The sequence below is a fragment of the Diabrotica virgifera genome, chromosome 7 (assembly GCF_917563875.1).
Source record: "Diabrotica virgifera virgifera chromosome 7, PGI_DIABVI_V3a".
Taxonomy (NCBI): Eukaryota; Metazoa; Arthropoda; class Insecta; order Coleoptera; family Chrysomelidae; genus Diabrotica; species Diabrotica virgifera.
In genome coordinates this window covers 15,564,282-15,583,409 of record NC_065449.1, presented here as the reverse complement: position 1 = coordinate 15,583,409, position 19,128 = coordinate 15,564,282, and the positions used below count along the sequence as shown (strand labels likewise).

Sequence of the window (19,128 nt, the reverse complement as noted above, 5' to 3'; positions counted from 1 at the left end):
AACTAATAATCATTGGAACCACAATGACAAAATGAAGCAAAGTGAATTTAACTGCATTCAAGGTATGCCAAGATTGGCACTAGCGGTAATCATAGTTAAAGGGGGCTCAACAAAATATTAAAAAACTATAAATATGTGATATTTTCAAATGTTTTATTGCTGTTTATTATTGAATATATTATACAGGGTGTCTGCGTAACTTGGAACCATATGGGAAACCTTTTTAATATCAATTTTACGAAAAAAAGTCATTCTTTATAAAGTGCTCTGCATAGTCTAAAACCTAAGATGCAATCATCAGATATCAAATTTTGTCAACAGTATACGAGGTATGTCAAAAAATATGAATTTCGCTCAAGAGCAAACTACCTTTATATCTCAAAATATCAAATAATTTTATTATGAAAAGTTATTTGTAATTAAAAACCATACTCAAATATGCAATAACAGCCTTCTACTTAAAAAAAATTCTGAAATTTTCCTAAATTACCGATTCTGAACATCATTTTTATTTATTAGACATGTAATAACTCTTTTATTAATAATTTTAGGAAAAAAAGTTATTCTTCATAAAAATCTGTGCATGGTCTAAACCTCAAGATGCAACCATCAGTTATACAAGTTTGTTAACTTTATACGAGGTGTGTCAAATAGAATTTCTAAATTCTTTCTAAATTCATATTATTTGACACACCTCGTATAAAATTAACAAACTTGGATAACTGATGATTGCATCTAGAGGTTTAGACCATGCACAGATTTTTATAAAGAATAACTTTTTTCCTAAAATTATTACTAAAAGAGTTATTACATGTCTAATAAATAAAAATGATGTTCGGAATCGGTAATTTAAGAAAATTTCAGAAATTTTTTTTTTTTCAAGTAGAAGGCCGTTATTGCATATTTGAATATGGTTTTTAATTACAAATAACTTTTCATAATAAAATATATTGATATTTTGAAATATAAAGGTAGTTTGCTCTTGAGCGAAATTCATATTTTTTGACATACCTCGTATACTGTTGACAAAATTTGATATCTGATGATTGCATCTTGGGTTTTAGACTATGCAGAGCACTTTATAAAGAATGACTTTTTTTCGTAAAATTGATATTAAAAAAGTTTCCCATATGGTTCCAAGTTACGCAGACACCACCCTGTATATAGCAATGAAACATTTGAAAATATCCCATATTTATATAATTTTTAATATTTTGTTGATCCCCTTTAACTTTCATTACCGCTAGTACCCGTCTGGCATACTTTGAATGCATTTAAATTCACTTTGCTTCAATTTGTCATTGTGATTCCAATGAGATATTAGTTCTTCAATCAAAACAATTTTGTTTGTTACCTTTTCACTGGAAATTTGTAGTTTCAAAAGCTCCCAAATATTTTCTATGTGATTAAGGTCAGGAATTCAAGAAAATATTAAAAAATATATAAATATGTAATATTTTCAAATATTTTATTGCCGCTTATTATCAAATATATGAGCGGCCGTGGAGTAACGGCATATTCACTGGCCTCATATGCCAGTGCACGTGGGTTCGAGCCCTGCCAAAGACAAACCATTTTCATTTCCAATAATGACACGAGCCGTCTCACCGTGCCTCGGAGAGCACGTAAAGCCGTCGGTCCCCCTGGGCTAGTGTACATCGGCTCTAGTTACTTGAAACAGGGTTAAAGATGTAAATGGCGCCGGAACTGTCCGAAAGGATCTCCCCGGCAAAAATGCCATACGATATTATTATTATCAAATATATTATAGTTAATGTATAACATTAACATTACATAACAATATTAAATTAAAAAATAATTTTTAAATAAAATGTACTTAGTGGAATAGTTGATTTTTATAAAAATTCATAGGTGGTCATAATAATATGGCCAGGGACTGTATATTATAAAAATAAGTTTAAACGTCTATCAAAACTAGACCAGGGCGCATCTGTAAAAATATTAGTACATTTGGATGTTGAGAGGTGACTTAAATTTTTTTGCAGAAATTGCTTGAAAATAAATCTAATAATTATATTTGAGTTATCCTCCCTCTCAAAAAGGTCCGGAACATTGTTTAAATAATCAAAATGTCAAAAAATTAAGGAAAAATTCGATTTTTTTCTTGGTTTTTTGATTATAACTTGTAAAAGTATTCATTTTCGAGAAAAGTTGTACTGACATAAAAGTTGTATAATTAAATTTCCTACAATATAGAATTGGTTAAAAATTTAAAAAATAGTCACCCTGGTTGCCAAATAGCAATAATTGTGAAAAAAACATACAAAAACAAGTATTCGCATTATACGTTTTTCAACCATTTATGCTACACTTAGGACCTTCATATTTCACCCTGAAAAACTATATGATACAGTAAAACAATACTGTATATTTCATTAAGATCGGTTCAATAGATTTTGCAAAATAAATTTTGCAATCCAGCTTTCGTAAAAAAAAATCATTTTTTCAAAATGTTACAGGACTGAAAATAAAGTAGATAGCAAGTTGAAATTTTTTTTGCGTATAGAAGTGTACTGTACCTTTCATTTGCAATTTTGCAAAATTAATATCGATTAACACCACGGCGTCAGGAATTTTTTTTAAATAAACATTAATTATTGGTGCTACGCGCAGGACAGCGGATAGTTTGTTTTGATTGGGCATTCCAATGACCTTTGATAATGATTGATACATTTTAATTTTTATTACATTTCGATATAAATAAATAAATTGTTTATTGCAACATAAAAACACATACTCTATCCTTTGAAATAACACTTTTATTAGCAAAAACTTTCTTTGTTAATATATTTTAACTTAAATAATAAAAGTTTATTATTTTTAAGCATATGCAATTGTTTAAACAATATTTCACAAACAATAATAAAATTAGTTTGATTTTTGTGGAATTAAAATATTAAAATACAACAAAATATAGAGTAAGAAAATAATATATTAGATAAAAATTGGAAGAAATTTTGGTGGAAATCAACTTGTGTGAATCGAACACCGCTGTCCTGCGCGTAGCACCAAAAATTATTGTTTATTTCAAAAATTTTCTGACGCCGTGGTAATTAATCGATTTTAATTTTGAAAATTGCAAATGAAAGGTACAGTACACTTCTATAAGCAAAAAAAAATTCAACTTGCTATCTGCTTTATTTTCAGTCCTGTAACATTTTGAAAAAATGAATTTTTTTGCGAAAGCTGGATTGCAAAATTTATTTTGCAAAATATATTGAACCGATCTTAATGAAATTTACAGTATTGTTTTACTGTATCATAAAGTTTTTCTGGGTGAAATATAAAGGTCCTAAGTGTAGCATAAATGGTTGAAAAACGTAAAATGCGAATACTTGTTTTTGTATGGTTTTTTCGCAATTATTGCTATTTTGCAACTAGGGTGACTATTTTTTAAATTTTTAACCAATTCTATATTGTAGGAAATTTAATTACGCAACTTCTATGTCAGTACAACTTTTCTCGGAAATGAATACGTTTAAAGTTATAATCAAAAAACGAAGAAAAAAAAGAATGTGTGTGTACTTTGTACGCACGTAAGAAGTTATACTTCTATTATATGATTATATGATTATAAACGAAATTAATATACTTTTTATTTATATTTTATTTAAATATTAAATTAATTTATACTTACTACTTCTCAAACATTTTTATTAAAACAGTGCCAAAAATTAAAATAATAAAAAAATAAAACACACACAAACACACTAAAAATGCCACAAATGATTTCTGAACATTAATTGTCGGAAAATTTTTTAACTAAATACGTATTTTCTGAAAATAAAATTATATAATAAATATACTTACAATCATAAAATGTATAAAAAAAAATAAAAGTTTCTATTGGGATTCGAACCAACTTACCACGCGGCTGGTATTTGCGTTGTATTGGGATTCTCTCGCATTAAAACTGCGCCACAGAGACAGCTTGTCATTATGTGCGAAGATCGTCTAACTAAACAGATTAACCTTTTGACATTTTTAACTTATGTAAATTAAATTATTTTGATTTTGAATTGAAATGATTTAGAATTGAAAAAATACAACAAAACATAGAGTAAGAAGACAATATATTATGTAAATATAAATATAAATTATGTAAATAAAAGTATTACATACTACTTATGTATTTTGGTAGGTTCAAGGTAGGTATCGGAGCCCGTATAACGACTAATAAATTTCGCAATCACTTGCGTCGTGCAAAGTGGCTATGTTCAAATATCATAACAAAATTTGATCAACTATTTATAAAACACTTACCAGTGAAAGATTCTTTAGCTTTGAATAAGCGAGATCTGCGGCACTCATACTAGGCACAGTTTGATGAGCTTTCACATTGGCATGAAACAATCATCTCTTCTATGTAAATAAGTCCAAAAATATAATATGAAAACTATTTAAAAAGGCAGTATAACCATTAACTAACTTTTTGTTTGTTGTTTCTCTTCCTACAAATTTTAAAACGCAACAAGCATACATTATAACCAAACGCAGTCCCACAGCTGTGCCACAGCTGCCATATTGGAAAATTTTTGTCATGTCATTTGAACATCCAATCAGAACAAAGTTATAATGCGCATGCGCCCGGTCGCTAGGTTTTCCCATATAAAATTTCACCGTCATTACGCCCGTAAAGAAGTATAACTTCAAAAATCGAATTTTTCCTTCAATTTTTGACATTTTGATTATTTAAACAATGTTCCGGACCTTTTTGAGAGGGAGGATAACTCAAATATTATTATTTGATTTATTTTCAAGCAATTTCTGCAAAAAAATTTGAGTCACCTCTCAACGTCCATCTCAAAACAGATGCGCCCTGGACTAAACAATGAGATAGAAGTCAGAATATATGGACAACTTACGAATCTTATGGAATATTTTAATTAATAGATATTATTTATTAATGATTATTTATATTAATTTTTATTTATCTATTTACCTTTTTAGACGTCTATCAAAACAATGAGATAGAAGTCAAAATAGATGGACGACTTACGTAATCTATAGTTTACAAACTTTTGACGTATTGTGTTGGAATCGTTGGAATATTTTAAGTAATATTTATCTATTTACTATCTAATGAGGTTTTTGTATTTCCTTTTTTACTACCTTTTTTGTTTCCGTACCAAAGTCTAAACCGAGCGGTAAATATCATTTTTGTTTTCATGTTTTTCATAACGTCGATAAACATTTGTTTACGAATTAAAATAGAATTCGTACGGTAAAAAATTAATTTAAAAGCAATAACAATTAGTAAAGCATTACGTTTATTACTTAATATAACATAATGAAGAGAAAACCTGGTTTTCTTCGTCTTACGGTTGGTTATGAAAATCATAATGTGAGATATTAAAAAAGTATTAACAAATGGTTTTTGCCGGTGAGGTCACGTGGTCACCTTCACTTCAACTGATTACGAACATGATAAAAGAAAAAACACACAAAAAAACTGTTTACGAAAAAGGTCAAATATTACGCATTGTAAAGGGTATTTTTCATGTACACAGAGTGCGAAGCATGCTAGCATCAAAGAATACTAACACACCCACTAGCATCGAGAATAAATCTGAATGTGGTGGTACAATTTGTCAGATTCTGGAAATAACTCGATTAGGAAATGAGCTAAGGGGGAGGGTATGGTTTGAAATCAACATATCAAGCACATTTTTGTGAATTTTTTTCGAAGCTATGGTACAATTATTTTATTTTTAAATTAAATAAACATATTAAGTACAATTTAAAGAATATTTAGAAAAAAAATTCAATCCAAAATATTGAAAAGTAAGCCATTGGTGACAAATTTTGACAGGCAGCTCACAAAAAAATGGATTTTGCGGTGGACATCAGAACTCGTCACTAGATCATACGAAACAAAAAATTCAAAAAGATTTATTAAGCTTATGAGTTTCACAAGGTTACAACGTCGAGTTTTTTTATTTTTATTGATTTTTGAATTTTTGGTATCACTCAGAAGTAAAAAAAAATGAAATTTTTGGTAAACATTTTGTGAAAATCAACAGATTTATTATTGTGGAACAAAAAATAAGCAAAAAAAAGAAAAATATCTCGACGTTGTTACCTCATGAAATGTCTCAAGAAAATCTGTGCAAAATATCAGGTAGATGGGCCGAGTAGTTTTTCAGTTACAATGTCCACCGCATTTGAAAAAGCAGTTTTGAGAAAAATGCGTTTAAAGTTTTGACAACTGCATCTTAAAGTGATGCACATTGGAATATGTTTTTTGAATCGAGGAGTAATCTACAAAAGAGAAGGCGAACAGTTTTAACGTTTCTCACTACGCTCAAGCGTGCTGGCGCGAAGTCGCGGCAAAGTGAGCCGAAGGTAGAGATATTCAACACGCTGTATCTCTGGTAATTTTGCTCCGATCAATCTGAAATTTTCAGAGAGTATTCTTGAAAGTACGCACTTTTATTTGAAATAATAAAAAAAGTGTATACTTTTAAGAACACTCTCTGAAAATTTCAGATTGATCGGAGTAAAATTACCAGAGATACAGCGTGTTGAATATCTCTACCTTCGACTCGCTTTGAGTGAGAAACGTTAAACAACTGTTCGCCTTCTCTTTTGTAGATTACTCCGCGATTCAAAAAACATATTCCAATGTGCATCACTTTACGATTTGGCAGACAAATAAGAAGATGAAGTGGAAGTTGTCAAAACTTTAAACGTATTTTTCTCAAAACTTCTTTTTCAAATGCGGTGGACATTGTAACTGAAAAACTACTTGACCGATCGACCTGAAATTTTGCATAGATTTTCTTTAGACATTTCATGAGGTAATAACGTCGAGATATTTTTCGTTTTGTGCTTATTTTTGGTAAACAATAATAAATCTGTTGATTTTCACAAAATTTTTACCAAAAATTTCGTATTTTTAACTTCTTGAGATATATAGCAAAAATTCAAAAATCATTAAAAATGAAAAAACTCGACGTTGTTACCTCGTGAAGTCCAGAGTAATAAGAATTTTCTCGGGGCACTCAAAGATTCAGGTAGATGACTAGTTTTTTAGTTATTGTAGACCTATAGGAAGAAAACCTACCTGCTTCCTGCCTAGAGTTCGCGTCCATTTTTTAATTGTTAACAATTTAGTGCAAAAATCGCGATTTTTTTTATTTTTTGCACTCTATTCAAAAGCTAAACAGTTGACATAAAATTACAAAATTCAGTTTTTTAGAACATTGAAAAACCTTCAAAATGCCGTTTTTGGAAAGTTAAAAAGTTAATTTGTTGCTACGCAAACTGCAAAATAAGTGAAAATCGTTATTTGTTAATAACTTTTACTAAAACTACCTTATTTAGTGTTTCACCCAAAGTTGGGTATTGGCGTACTTAACAAACCTTCAAAATTTGAGACCGATCCATTAATTAGTTTAAGAGTTATTCTATTTGTTTATCCCAGAGACCTTTATTTTGCAATAAGATAAGACAGAAAATAGTGAATATAGGGCAATTCTGAGTATGCCAAATAAAAGTAGAAGAGTGATAGTATCAAAATGTATTAAAAAAAGATCAAAAAAATTAATATAGTTAAAAACTCAATGCCAAATTTTTGAAATTTTGTAGTTTATAAACATTTAGAATAACTTTAAAATTGTTGTCCGTAGAAACAATCTCTTTATATATTCGGAAAGATAGTATTTTAACACGAATTTTCAAATAAAAAAATTTAGCCTGGGTTCATTTGGGACAAAGTTAGCCACATGTTTTTTTTTTATTCACAGCTAATTTGTTTATAATAAGTAAGGAATCTCATGAATGCCATTTTAAAGAATGGGATTTGTATTTTTTCTTAAAAAATTTGCACAAACATTGCACCTTCACAGCACCCTCTACGATTTTTCAAAAATGTAGTTCAAACGATTACTAGGGGGAACCTACAAATCCACCGAGTTAAAATACCGAAAAAGTAGTTTCAAACGAATATAATTTTCTGGATCTCCGGATCAACTCAATGGATTTTGATCTTTCTTTTTTTAATTTGTATGTAATTTCCACGTATATGCAATTTGTTTATGAATTTATTAATTAATAAACAGTCTAATTTGTTTAATCAATTCTTGAAAAAATATTTTTTTTACAAATATCTACTTTTTTAATCATAGTATCATTAATGATCATAAAAAAGTTAAAGTACACTTTAATAAATAAATGATTTTTATTAGATAATTATTTGTAGAAGATAATTTATTTATTAAAGTATACCTTAACTTTTTCTATGATTAATAACGATAGTATGATTAAAATCACGGATATTTGGGAAAAAATTATTTTTTCAAAAATTGTTTAAACAAATTAGACTGTTTATTAATTAATAATTGTCTAGACAAATTGCATATTTGTGATGTACAGAAAAATTACATACAAATTAAAAAAAGAACGATCAAAATATATTCAGTAGATTCCGAGATATAGAAAAAGATAGTAGCTTTAAGTTGCCCTTTTTAGTTTTTGAACTCGTGCATTTTTCGGCTCCCAGCTCCCCCTTCACTTACTAACTTAACACTAGTCACCAATTGAACTACATTTTTTATTTAATCAAAAAAGCCGGAGAAAGCAGAAATTTTTCGATTTTTTGCGATTTACTCAACGGATTTCCGTCACGAAATTTTGTCCACAAACCTCATATTCGGATTCAGCAGCCCAAAATACATACATAACGAAAGAAATCAGAACTACCCCAAAACTTTCCTAGTCAAAACACAATTTGATTGAATTATATGTTCATTTTTAATAAAGATTCTGAGAAAAAAAATCTTGAACAAATGCTTATTTTTGGTCTTCTGAAGTGTACTAAATAGTACCTTAAATGCCACCTTTGATCTTTCTAGTTTTAACAATAATTTAAATAACATATCTGTAGATTTATATCTATTGGCTATTTAAACTACCTGATAAGTGATAATGCATTAGTAATTGGATTAAAACAATTCCTACTTTTTCTATATCACACTGGGTCATTCAATTCCACTAAGTTTTACAAATTTTTCTACACAAACCATAACCCTCCCTATCAAGACAGGTAGAAGACAAGAACACAATGCATTCTGAGAAAAAAATACTGGTCTGTAGTGTTTGAATAACGCAGGTAAACAATACAGGATCCTTTAAATGACAAATTAATCTACCTGACCCTGCTACATTATTTCCTATGCAAATAGAAACGATCTCAGAATAGAATCTCAGTGTTTTGGAAAGAACGTAGCTATTATAATTTTTGGAATTGCTAGAAATAAATAAATTGAAATAAATAAATTGAGAATACACAATATTTTCATTTTAAATGTCCCATATAGAATCTACACAAACTAAAAACACCAAACCCTTGATCAAACATGAAATAAACATATGATGCAAAAGAGAAGCAATGAACATAACATAGAACAGAATAATTTACAAACAGCTGAACAGGTTGATGACGAAGAAATTATTATTTGAAGTAATATTACTATTTATCAAAAACTCCCCATTCTCGCTTGTTTCATTGTGCAGTGAGTGTTTTCTTATTGTGACATAAAACTGCGGCTCCTTGCCTACTTTAGCATTCATATCACCCATTATAATCTTGATGTCATTTTTTGGCGCACTATCATATACTATCTCCAGCTGTTGGTAGAAGCTTTCCTTTGTATGTTGCTCTTGTTCTTCCGTTGGCAGTGAATGTTAAAGAAGTGGGTGCAAATTCTCAACTTGCATATCCTTTCACTGACTGCCTGGAAGTCTATGATATTTGACTTAAAATCATTATCCACCACAAATGCAACTCAACATTCTTTGCTTCCTTGTTCCTTCCCACTATATAGTCCAGGGTAATAAGGATTTTCTCGGGACACCCAAAGATCCAGGTAGCTGACTACTTTTTTAGTTATTGTAGACCTACAGGAAGAAAACAGAAAACCTACCTGTTTCCTGCCTAGAATTCGCGTCCGTTTTTAATTATTAACAATTTAGTGCAAAAATCGCGATTTTTTAGATTTTTTGCACTCCATTCAAAAACTAAATAGTTGATATAAAATTACAAAATTCAGTTTTTTAGAACATTGAAAAACCTTCAAAATGCCGATTTTTAAAAGTTAAAGAGTTAATTTGTTGCTACGCAAACTGCCAAATAAGTGAAAATCGTTATTTGTTAATAACTTTTACTAAAACTACCTTAAAACTTTAGTGTTTCACCCAAAGTTGGACATTGGGGTACTTACAAATCTTCAAAATTTGAGACCGATCACCGATCCATTAATTAGTTTAAGAGTTATTCTATTTGTTTATACCAGAGACCTTTATTTTGCAATAAGATAAGACAGAAAATAATGAAGACAGAGCAATTCAGAGTATGCCAAATGAAAGTAGAAGAGTGATAGTATCAAAATGTATTAAAAAAAGATAAAAAATTAATTAACATAGTCAAAAATCCTAATGCCAAGTTTTTAAAATTTTGTAGTTTATAAACATTTAGAATAACTTTAAAAATGTTGTCCGTAGAAACAATCTTTTTATATATTCGAAAAGTATTTTAACACGAATTTTCAAATAAAAAAATTTAGCCTGGGCTCATTTGGGACAAAGTTGCCATATGTTTTTTTTAATTCACAGCTAATTTGTTTATAAGAATTAAGGAATCTCATTAATGCCATTTTAAAGAATGGGATTTGTATATTTTCTTAAAAAAATTGCACAAACATTGTACCTTCACAGCACTCTCTACGATTTTTCAAAAATGTAGTGCAAACGATTACTAGTGTTTTTTATATCAAACTAAAGCTAATTTTTTTTTCTAACAAGATGATAAAGGATGTCTGTGAAAAATGCGAGGTATCAGAGATGTGAAAGAGAGCTAGCGCGCAACGCCAATGGTTTGACAGGATGACAGCTTTACAACTCGCATTTACCATCAAACCTTGTCAACTTTCAATTTATTCTAATTACTATTTCTGTGGTACTAAGGCATAACCAGATATGTCAAAAATTATCGATTTTTCGTTTTTAAGGGGGGATTATGGTTTGAAATCAACATATCAAGCACATTTTTGTGAATTTTTTTCGAAGCTATGGTACAATTATTTTATTTTTAAATTAAATAAACATATTAAGTACAATTCAAAGAATATTTAGAAAAAAATTAAATCCAAAATATTGAAAAGTAAGCCATTGGTGACAAATTTTGACAGGCAGCTCACAAAAAAATGGATTTTGCGGTGGACATCAGAACTCGTCACTAGATCATACGAAACAAAAAATTCAAAAAGATTTAATTAGCTTATGAGTTTCACGAGGTCACAACGTCAAGTTTTTTTATTTTTAATGATTTTTGAATTTTTGGTATCACTCAGAAATAAAAAAAAAATGAAATTTTTGGTAAAAATTTTGTGAAAATCAACAGATTTATTATTGTTGAACAAAAAATAAGCAAAAAAAGAAAAATATCTCGACGTTGTCACCTCATGAAATGTCTCAAGAAAAGATGTGCAAAATATCAGGTAGATCGGCCGAGTAGTTTTTCAATTACAATGTCCACCCGCATTTGAAAAAGCAGTTTTGAGAAAAATGCGTTTAAAGTTTTGATAACTGCATCTTCATCTTCTTATTTGTCTGCCAAATCGTAAAGTGATGCACATTGGAATATGTTTTTGAATCGAGGAGTAATCTACAAAAGAGAAAGCGAACAGTTGTTTAACGTTTCTCACTACGCTCAAGCGTGCTGGCGCGAAGTCGCGGCAAAGCGAGTCGAAGGTAGAGATATTCAACACGCTGTGTCTCTGGTAATTTTACTCCGATTATTTTGAAATTTTCAGAGAGTATTCTTGAAAGTATGCACTTTTATTTGAAATAATAAAAAAATTTAAATATTTCAAACCATACCCCCCCTTAATGCCAATATGTAGGTACTAGTGATGTAACGAATGTCATTTTTTGAACATTCGCGAATACGAATGCGAATATCTGCTACCGACATTCGCGAAGGCAAATGCGGATGCGAATATTCAGTTTTTAAAAAAACATTTCTATTTTTGTAATGTTTTCTAAATTTATAATGAGAAGAAAATTAATATTTAGTGTAAAATCAAACTGAATCTTAAGCTTTATTACAATAAAAAATAATAAAATAAAGTGAAGGTTGATAATGTGATTATACGAGGTTGTTACCTTTTCTTAATAAAAAAAAAAGATAAGAAGTGGATAGATTTTGATTTTATTAACCTAATGTTATCTTCAAATTATTTTTTTTTCTGATATTCATATTCGCAAAACCTTCGCACAAATTTCGCGAATGCAGATACGAATATTCGTTACATCACTAATATGTACATTGAGTGATGAAGAATATGATGACAAAACCCTACATGGCTAAACGCATTCATGTAACCAGTAGATGATAAAATTAATTTCCGATATGTCCACTATTACAACAACACTGCGAACTTTTAAACTTATCTGCTGCAAAATCACGTTTTTTGACATATCGGGTTTTGCCTTAGCACCACAGATTTATTTATTTAATTAAAACTATTTGCGGCACCTTATCACTGGTAACCTGTTATCAATGTATTGTCCTATTCTTAAATTCATACAACATTTTTATTTTGAATAAATGTAGCAATAACTCAGAAATTACGGCATTTAGGTATAGGGAATATTACATAAAAAATAATCAGTATGTATTAAGGAATTCAAAACGAACATGGTGTCCTATTTGAAATAAGAAAGGGCCTAGCCGGGTAAGATGGTGAAAAGTGCCCCCAACTCGATTTAAATTCCATATAGGCCACTTTTTAGCACATATAGAGGAACTCACTTTCTGAAATTTTTAGCCTCCTGTTAGGCTTTTTATGTTTTTATTTTTTATCGCAGCCGTATCAAGAGCTAGCCAAAAACTTTATTTAAAAAAGTTTTAAGTTTCAAAAAGATCTATATGAAAATTTTTTTGTTTATCTTTTGGCGGGAAATTCGAATTTTTAGAACAATTTTATACTTTTAAATAACTCTGAAAAAAAAACTAAGACACTCGTTTTTACGAAAATCAATTATAATGTGTATTTTTGCACAATATTTCACGCTGAATTTTTTCATATTTTTAAAATTGGTGAAACGTACCTTTAAAAATAAAAAACCGCATTTTTTCGGTTTTTTTTTCGTTTTTTGATACAATTTTATACATATTTGTCAAAAATGGTAACACCGTCACGAGAATAGGTAAAAAACTGAAAAATAATTGGGGTTTGCTTAATAAAAATTTTTTGTAACGCCATCCATTTTCAAGATACAGGGCGTTGAAGAAAACAAAATTTTACACATTTTTTACGATTTTGCTGAAACTACTGGCAACATTGTAATAAAACTTGGCGGGTTTTAAGAGGTAGTTATTGTGCATGTTTTGACATACAATTAAGGATTTGATATTCACCATTGGCGCGCATAGGGGTAATGGACTGAACTTTTTAAAGAATAAAGATAGTACGCCACTGACATATTTCAAATTAACAATCGTTTTTGAATTCCTCGTTCAATTTGCGACAAAAAATCTATCTTCTTATTTTTTCATACGACGCGCCATTTTTATTCAAAAAATAAAAGATCTTAACCCTTACAAAGTATTCGAACTTCTAGTAGTTTCTACATCTACATAAACTCGTACATCCATTATAAAAATTAATGGGAATACTTTGGAAGCGTTAAGATATTTTATTTTTTGCAACAAAACGGCGCGTCGTATGAAAAAATGAGAAGATAGATTTTTTATTGCAAATTGAACGAGGAATTCAAAAATGATTGTTATTTTGAAATGTCAGTGGCGTACTATCTTTTTTTTCTTTGAAAAGTTCAGACCATTACCCCTATGCGCGCCAATGATGAATATCAAATCCTTAATTGTATGTCAAAACATGCACAATAGCTACCTCTTAAAACCCGCCAAGTTTTATTACAATGTTGCCAATAGTTTCGGCAAAATCGTAAAAAATGTGTAAAATTTTGTTTTCTTCAACGCCCTGTATCTTGAAAATGGATGGCGTTACAAAAAATTTTTATTAAGCAAACCCCAATTATTTTTCAGTTTTTTACCTATTCTCGTGACGGTGTTACCATTTTTGACAAATATGTACATATAAAATTGTATCAAAAAACGAAAAAAAAAACCGAAAAAATGCGGTTTTTTATTTTTAAAGGTACGTTTCACCAATTTTAAAAATATGAAAAAATTCAGCGTGAAATATTGTGCAAAAATACACATTATAATTGATTTTCGTAAAAACGAGTGTTAGTTTTTTTTTTCAGAGTTATTTAAAAGTATAAAATTGTTCTAAAAATTCGAATTTCCCGCCAAAAAATAAAAAAAAATTTTTTTCATATAGATCTTTTTGAAACTTACAACTTCTTTAAATAAAGTTTTTGGCTAGCTCTTGATGAGGCGGAGATAAAAAATAAAAACATAAAAAGCCTAATTAGGCTCTAGGGGGGTCACGTGACCACCTAGGGGGCTAAAAATTTCAGAAAGTGAGTTCCTCTATATGTGATAAAAAGTGGCCTGTATGGAATTTAAATTGAGTTGGGGGCACTTTTCACCATCTTACCCGGCTAGGCCAATACCCTTACCAACTAAAACCTACAAAATCGTGCAAGCCGTTTCCGAGATAATTGAGGCGTTCCATACATAAAACTCACTCTGTATAATATATAAACTAATGTTTATAATAATTTTGTTATTTTTTTTTATAATATTAATTTTAAATTGTTTAACATAACTACAATATCACTTACCCTATCTGCGAAGAAAGAACTATGGAAATGCACTGTACTTCCGGATATAGATGTCATATCTATGCTTTTGTTCTTATCGATATTAAATAAAGTAACTTTTTCCATATGGGGTATTCCAAAGGGTCTAAAACAACACCTGTTGTAATAAAAAAAGTATGGAGAAATGGAAAAGTACCACTCACCTTTTCTTAAAATCAAGAAATGTTGGTTCAAATTTCATGTGAAACTTCAATGGAACATCACTTAACTTGGAAGTTCTTGGTAAACCAAATTCCTGGAAGAAAGCATTTTGATATATAGTACCTTTCATTTCAAGATATTTTAGAAAAACCGTATCTTAATCCTATTTTATGCCATTAAATGAGAGCAAAAACAGGATATTACCTCCGAATTAAATCCTATTGCATAGATTTTAATGAAATTTTGGGAATAGCCTCTCTACTTATCTCCTAATTCAAAGTCTACCCTACAAACTTTGGTGCTTTTATCTTGGGGACGGTTCCCACCCCTTCTAAGGGGGTGGAAATTTTTCTGGGTAAAATAACCCCGGAAGTGGCTAGAGAACCTACTTCTAAGCAAACATTGTTCTATATTTTTTTTTGAAAACTCAATACTTTTTGAGTTATTCGTGGTTGAAAATTGGCCAAGTTCGATGCATAGTTTTTAAGGTATGTATTCGCAAAAAACCGTCCAAAAGGTGTCATTTTTCAATGAAAATGGCTAATTTTCAACTATGAATAACTCAAAAAGTATTGAATTTTCAAAAAAAAAATTATAGAACAGTTTTTGTTCTAGTAACAGAATTCTCTACAGGTTCTCTAGCCACTTTCGTGGTTATTTTGACCAAAAAATTTTGGGTGGTTGGAACCGCCCCCAAGATAAAAGCGCCATAGTATATAGGATAGACTTTGTTTCTTGAGCTATTCTCTACTTACTGTGAAAATATCAAGTAAATCGATGTAGTAGGATGGAATTCGGAGCCAAATACCCTCATTGACTGCCCTAATTACCAAGTCATTTGTATTTGAGTAGTATCGTTAAATTTCGAATAGTGAACATACTGAATAGCAGGTATAGTCCAAGAGGCAGCGCTGAAAAATTTCTCTGAATTTACTAAAGCTAGTTTTTTCACAGTTGATTACCGTGATTGTGTAGAGAAACATAACTGCGGTCGGTCAAGCTAAACGTAGAACAGGTGGTACTGACAGCTTGTCAAAGTTGCTTCCTGCGGAGGTAATTAAATCCATTTACTAAGGCTGAAAATCAGTACACACATTCTAAATTGAATATAAATAAAAGTTATTATAGTCGGTCAGCTGTATGACGGGACAGAGCCGGTCGGACGGCCCCAATGAATGTACAGGGTTATTCACTATATTTTGACCCCCTTGCAAACTGCTTTATGTACAGAATTAGAAAAAAATGTAAAATACAAAAGTTATTATATTTTTTAATTATGATTTTTTGACATATATATCGTACTAGTGACGTCATCCATCTGGGCGTGATGACGTAATCGACTATTTTTTAAATGAGAATAGGGGTCATGTGCTAGCTCATTTGAAAGGTTATTCAATTCCCTATTCAATAATATAAACATTAACATGATTGTTTATACAGGGTGTCCAAAAAAAATTGTTAATTAAATTAATTGTTTAATTAATAATTCAATTTTTTTGGACACCCTGTATAAATAATGATCTTAATGTTTGTATTACTGCACAGAGAATTGAATAATCAACTATTTTTAATGGGAAATAAGCCACAATTTTACCAAAAAAATGATTTTATTAACGTTTCGAAGCCCAAATCGGGTTTCGTTGCCAAAATACAAAATACTACTAAAATAAACAAAAATGTTGTTGCTAAGTAAAAAAAATTCTCCTAATAATTTATTTAATCTGACTTATTTATATTGGCAATTTAGACATATATTATACATTTTAAAGAAGAATAAAATGCCACACGGAAATAGCTTCAGAACAACATTGAGAATTGAATAACCTTTCAAATGAGCTTATCACACGACCCCTATTCTCATTTAAAAAAATAGTCGATTACGTCATCACGCCCAGATGAATGACGTCACTAGTACGATATATATATCAAAAAATCATAATTAAAAAATCGAATATCTTTTGTATTTTACATTTTTTTCCATTTTTGTAAATAAAGCAGTTTACAAGGGGGTCAAAATATAGTGAATAACCCTGTACATTCAGTGGGGCCGACCGACCGGCTCTGCCCCGTCATACAGCTGACCGACTATAATAACTTTTATTTATATTCAATTTAGAATGTGTGTACTGATTTTCAGCCTTAGTAAATAGATTTAATTACCTCCGCAGGTAAGCAACAGGGTCAGCAGCGGGGCATGCGAAGTAACGTTTGCTAAAAATACGTACCGGGTGTCCACGGCTGGAATGAGGGGGTTTTAGTGGGTAGGCAGTTACGTTTTCACGATTGATTCACTCGGATTCACGGGTGTCTGAATTGGGCAAGCGGACTGAATCCCAAATACCAGGGTAGAGGGCAGAACACCAGCTTCTTGGGGTGCTGCGGTCTACTCTGTCTTATGAAGATTTCCTCCTCCCACAAAAAAAAACAAGCTGTCAGTACCACCTGTTCTACGCTTCGCTTGACTGACCGCAGTATGTTTCTCTACACAATCACGGTAATCAACTGTGAAAAAATTAGTTTTAGTAAATTCAGAGAAATTTTTCAGCGCTGCCTCTCCGTCTAATCTAATGATTAAAGTACAATAGATTAAAATTTATTAACTTCTACCTGGACTGAATACTTAACCACACCATTCAAATACAAATGACTTTGCAGTAATCTTAAGATTAAGGTTTTCTAAAATATTTTGAAAGGTACCTACTATAACTTATATTCATTTCTACTAGGTCTGGATCCCGCGTATGAAAAAAAAGTTGATTAATAGCAAGCTGAAAATTTGTTAATAGCTTAAGGGTGTCTAGTCGAATAAACTTTGATATATGGGAACACTGAAACAGGGGTAGTTTTAATTGTGGAACAGGTTAAAAATTTGGAACGGTCACAGCACGAAAACGGCACATTTATTTTGTCCGAGAGAACAGACTTAAACTCTCCGAACAGAGATTAAACTCTCATGAAAAAATCAGACTGCTATTTATTACCTGTCATAATTCCTGTCATTTGACATATTCTACATGTTCCACTCATTAAAACGCCCATTTGCTGACAAATAGCAGTCTGATTTTTGCATGAGAGTTTAATCTCTGTTCGAAGAGTTTAAGTCTGTTCTGTCGGACAAAATAAATGTGCCGTTTTCGTGCTGTGACCGTTCCAAATTTTTAACCTGTTCCACAATTAAAACTACCCCTGTTCCAGTGTTCACACATATCAAAGTTTATTCGACTAGACACCCTTAAGCTATTAACAAATTTTCAGCTTGCTATTAATCAACTTTTTTTTCATACGCGGGATCCAGACCTATACCTGTGTTTAATAGTGTGTAAACTAATATTGTCATTGTTTATGAACTTTAACACGTTGAACGCTGGGCGAATCAAATACGATCCATGCTCATGCTTATTTTACTTACAGGGAAGCGCGAGTTGCAATTAGGGATGGGAAAAACCTACCGGTTTAAACCTAAAACCGGTTTTTACTTCGCAATAACCGGTTTTACCGGTTGTTTTTTGTCCCGATTATAACCGGTTTTTTCTTTTTAAAGTAAAAACCGGTTATTAGGTTTTTACGGTGATTAGGATTAGGTTAGGTATTATTTTGGATCCCAATCATAATTATTATTCTCAAGTAATTATTCCAAACAAAACCATAATTCAAATTTTATTTTATAAAATACAGAAGCAAACTGAAAGTGCAATCTCACATCAGCCAGAAACAATTATTAAGTTTTATTATATTATTTCCTTGAAAAGGTATTTGTAATCATAATAATTACATAAGAAGTGATCTGGTTGAATTAGACGCAAACATCATCTATTTTTTACACTTAACTCTTGACATTGAAAGTGGGTGAATGACTTTTTCTGATTACCAAAAATAATGCTCTGACTATGAATATCGAATTACTGATTACGAATACGAATCTCCAAGAATTTCGCTACGTTTTCAAAACGATACACTCACACAGGAAGTATTAAATGAGTTAAAATGTACCTATTCTACAAATATACAAACGTGTTAAAAGTAATACATGTTCTTTCGATAGTATGTACTAATTTTGATCATATTGATATCGAGTCGAATGGAGTATCGCAAACTAAAGTGTATTGTATATGTAACTTTGTAAACTATTGGATTAAAAAAAACCGAAAACCG

The 19,128-nt window shown here is 30.4% G+C and overlaps 1 protein-coding gene across 3 annotated transcripts in view; it reads right to left on the bottom strand.

The window, feature by feature from the left end:
* The window catches only part of LOC126887967 (transmembrane protein 131), a 103,579-nt gene that overhangs the window by 66,354 nt on the left and 18,097 nt on the right, over positions 1 to 19,128 (bottom strand). For all 3 annotated transcript variants that reach the window (XM_050655924.1, XM_050655926.1, XM_050655925.1), the window contains exons 3-4: positions 14,979 to 15,070; positions 14,797 to 14,920 (exon numbers count right to left, since the gene is read on the bottom strand). In XM_050655924.1, coding sequence (XP_050511881.1) covers positions 14,797 to 14,920; positions 14,979 to 15,070 — 216 coding nt within the window. The remainder of the gene's footprint in view (positions 1 to 14,796; positions 14,921 to 14,978; positions 15,071 to 19,128) is intronic.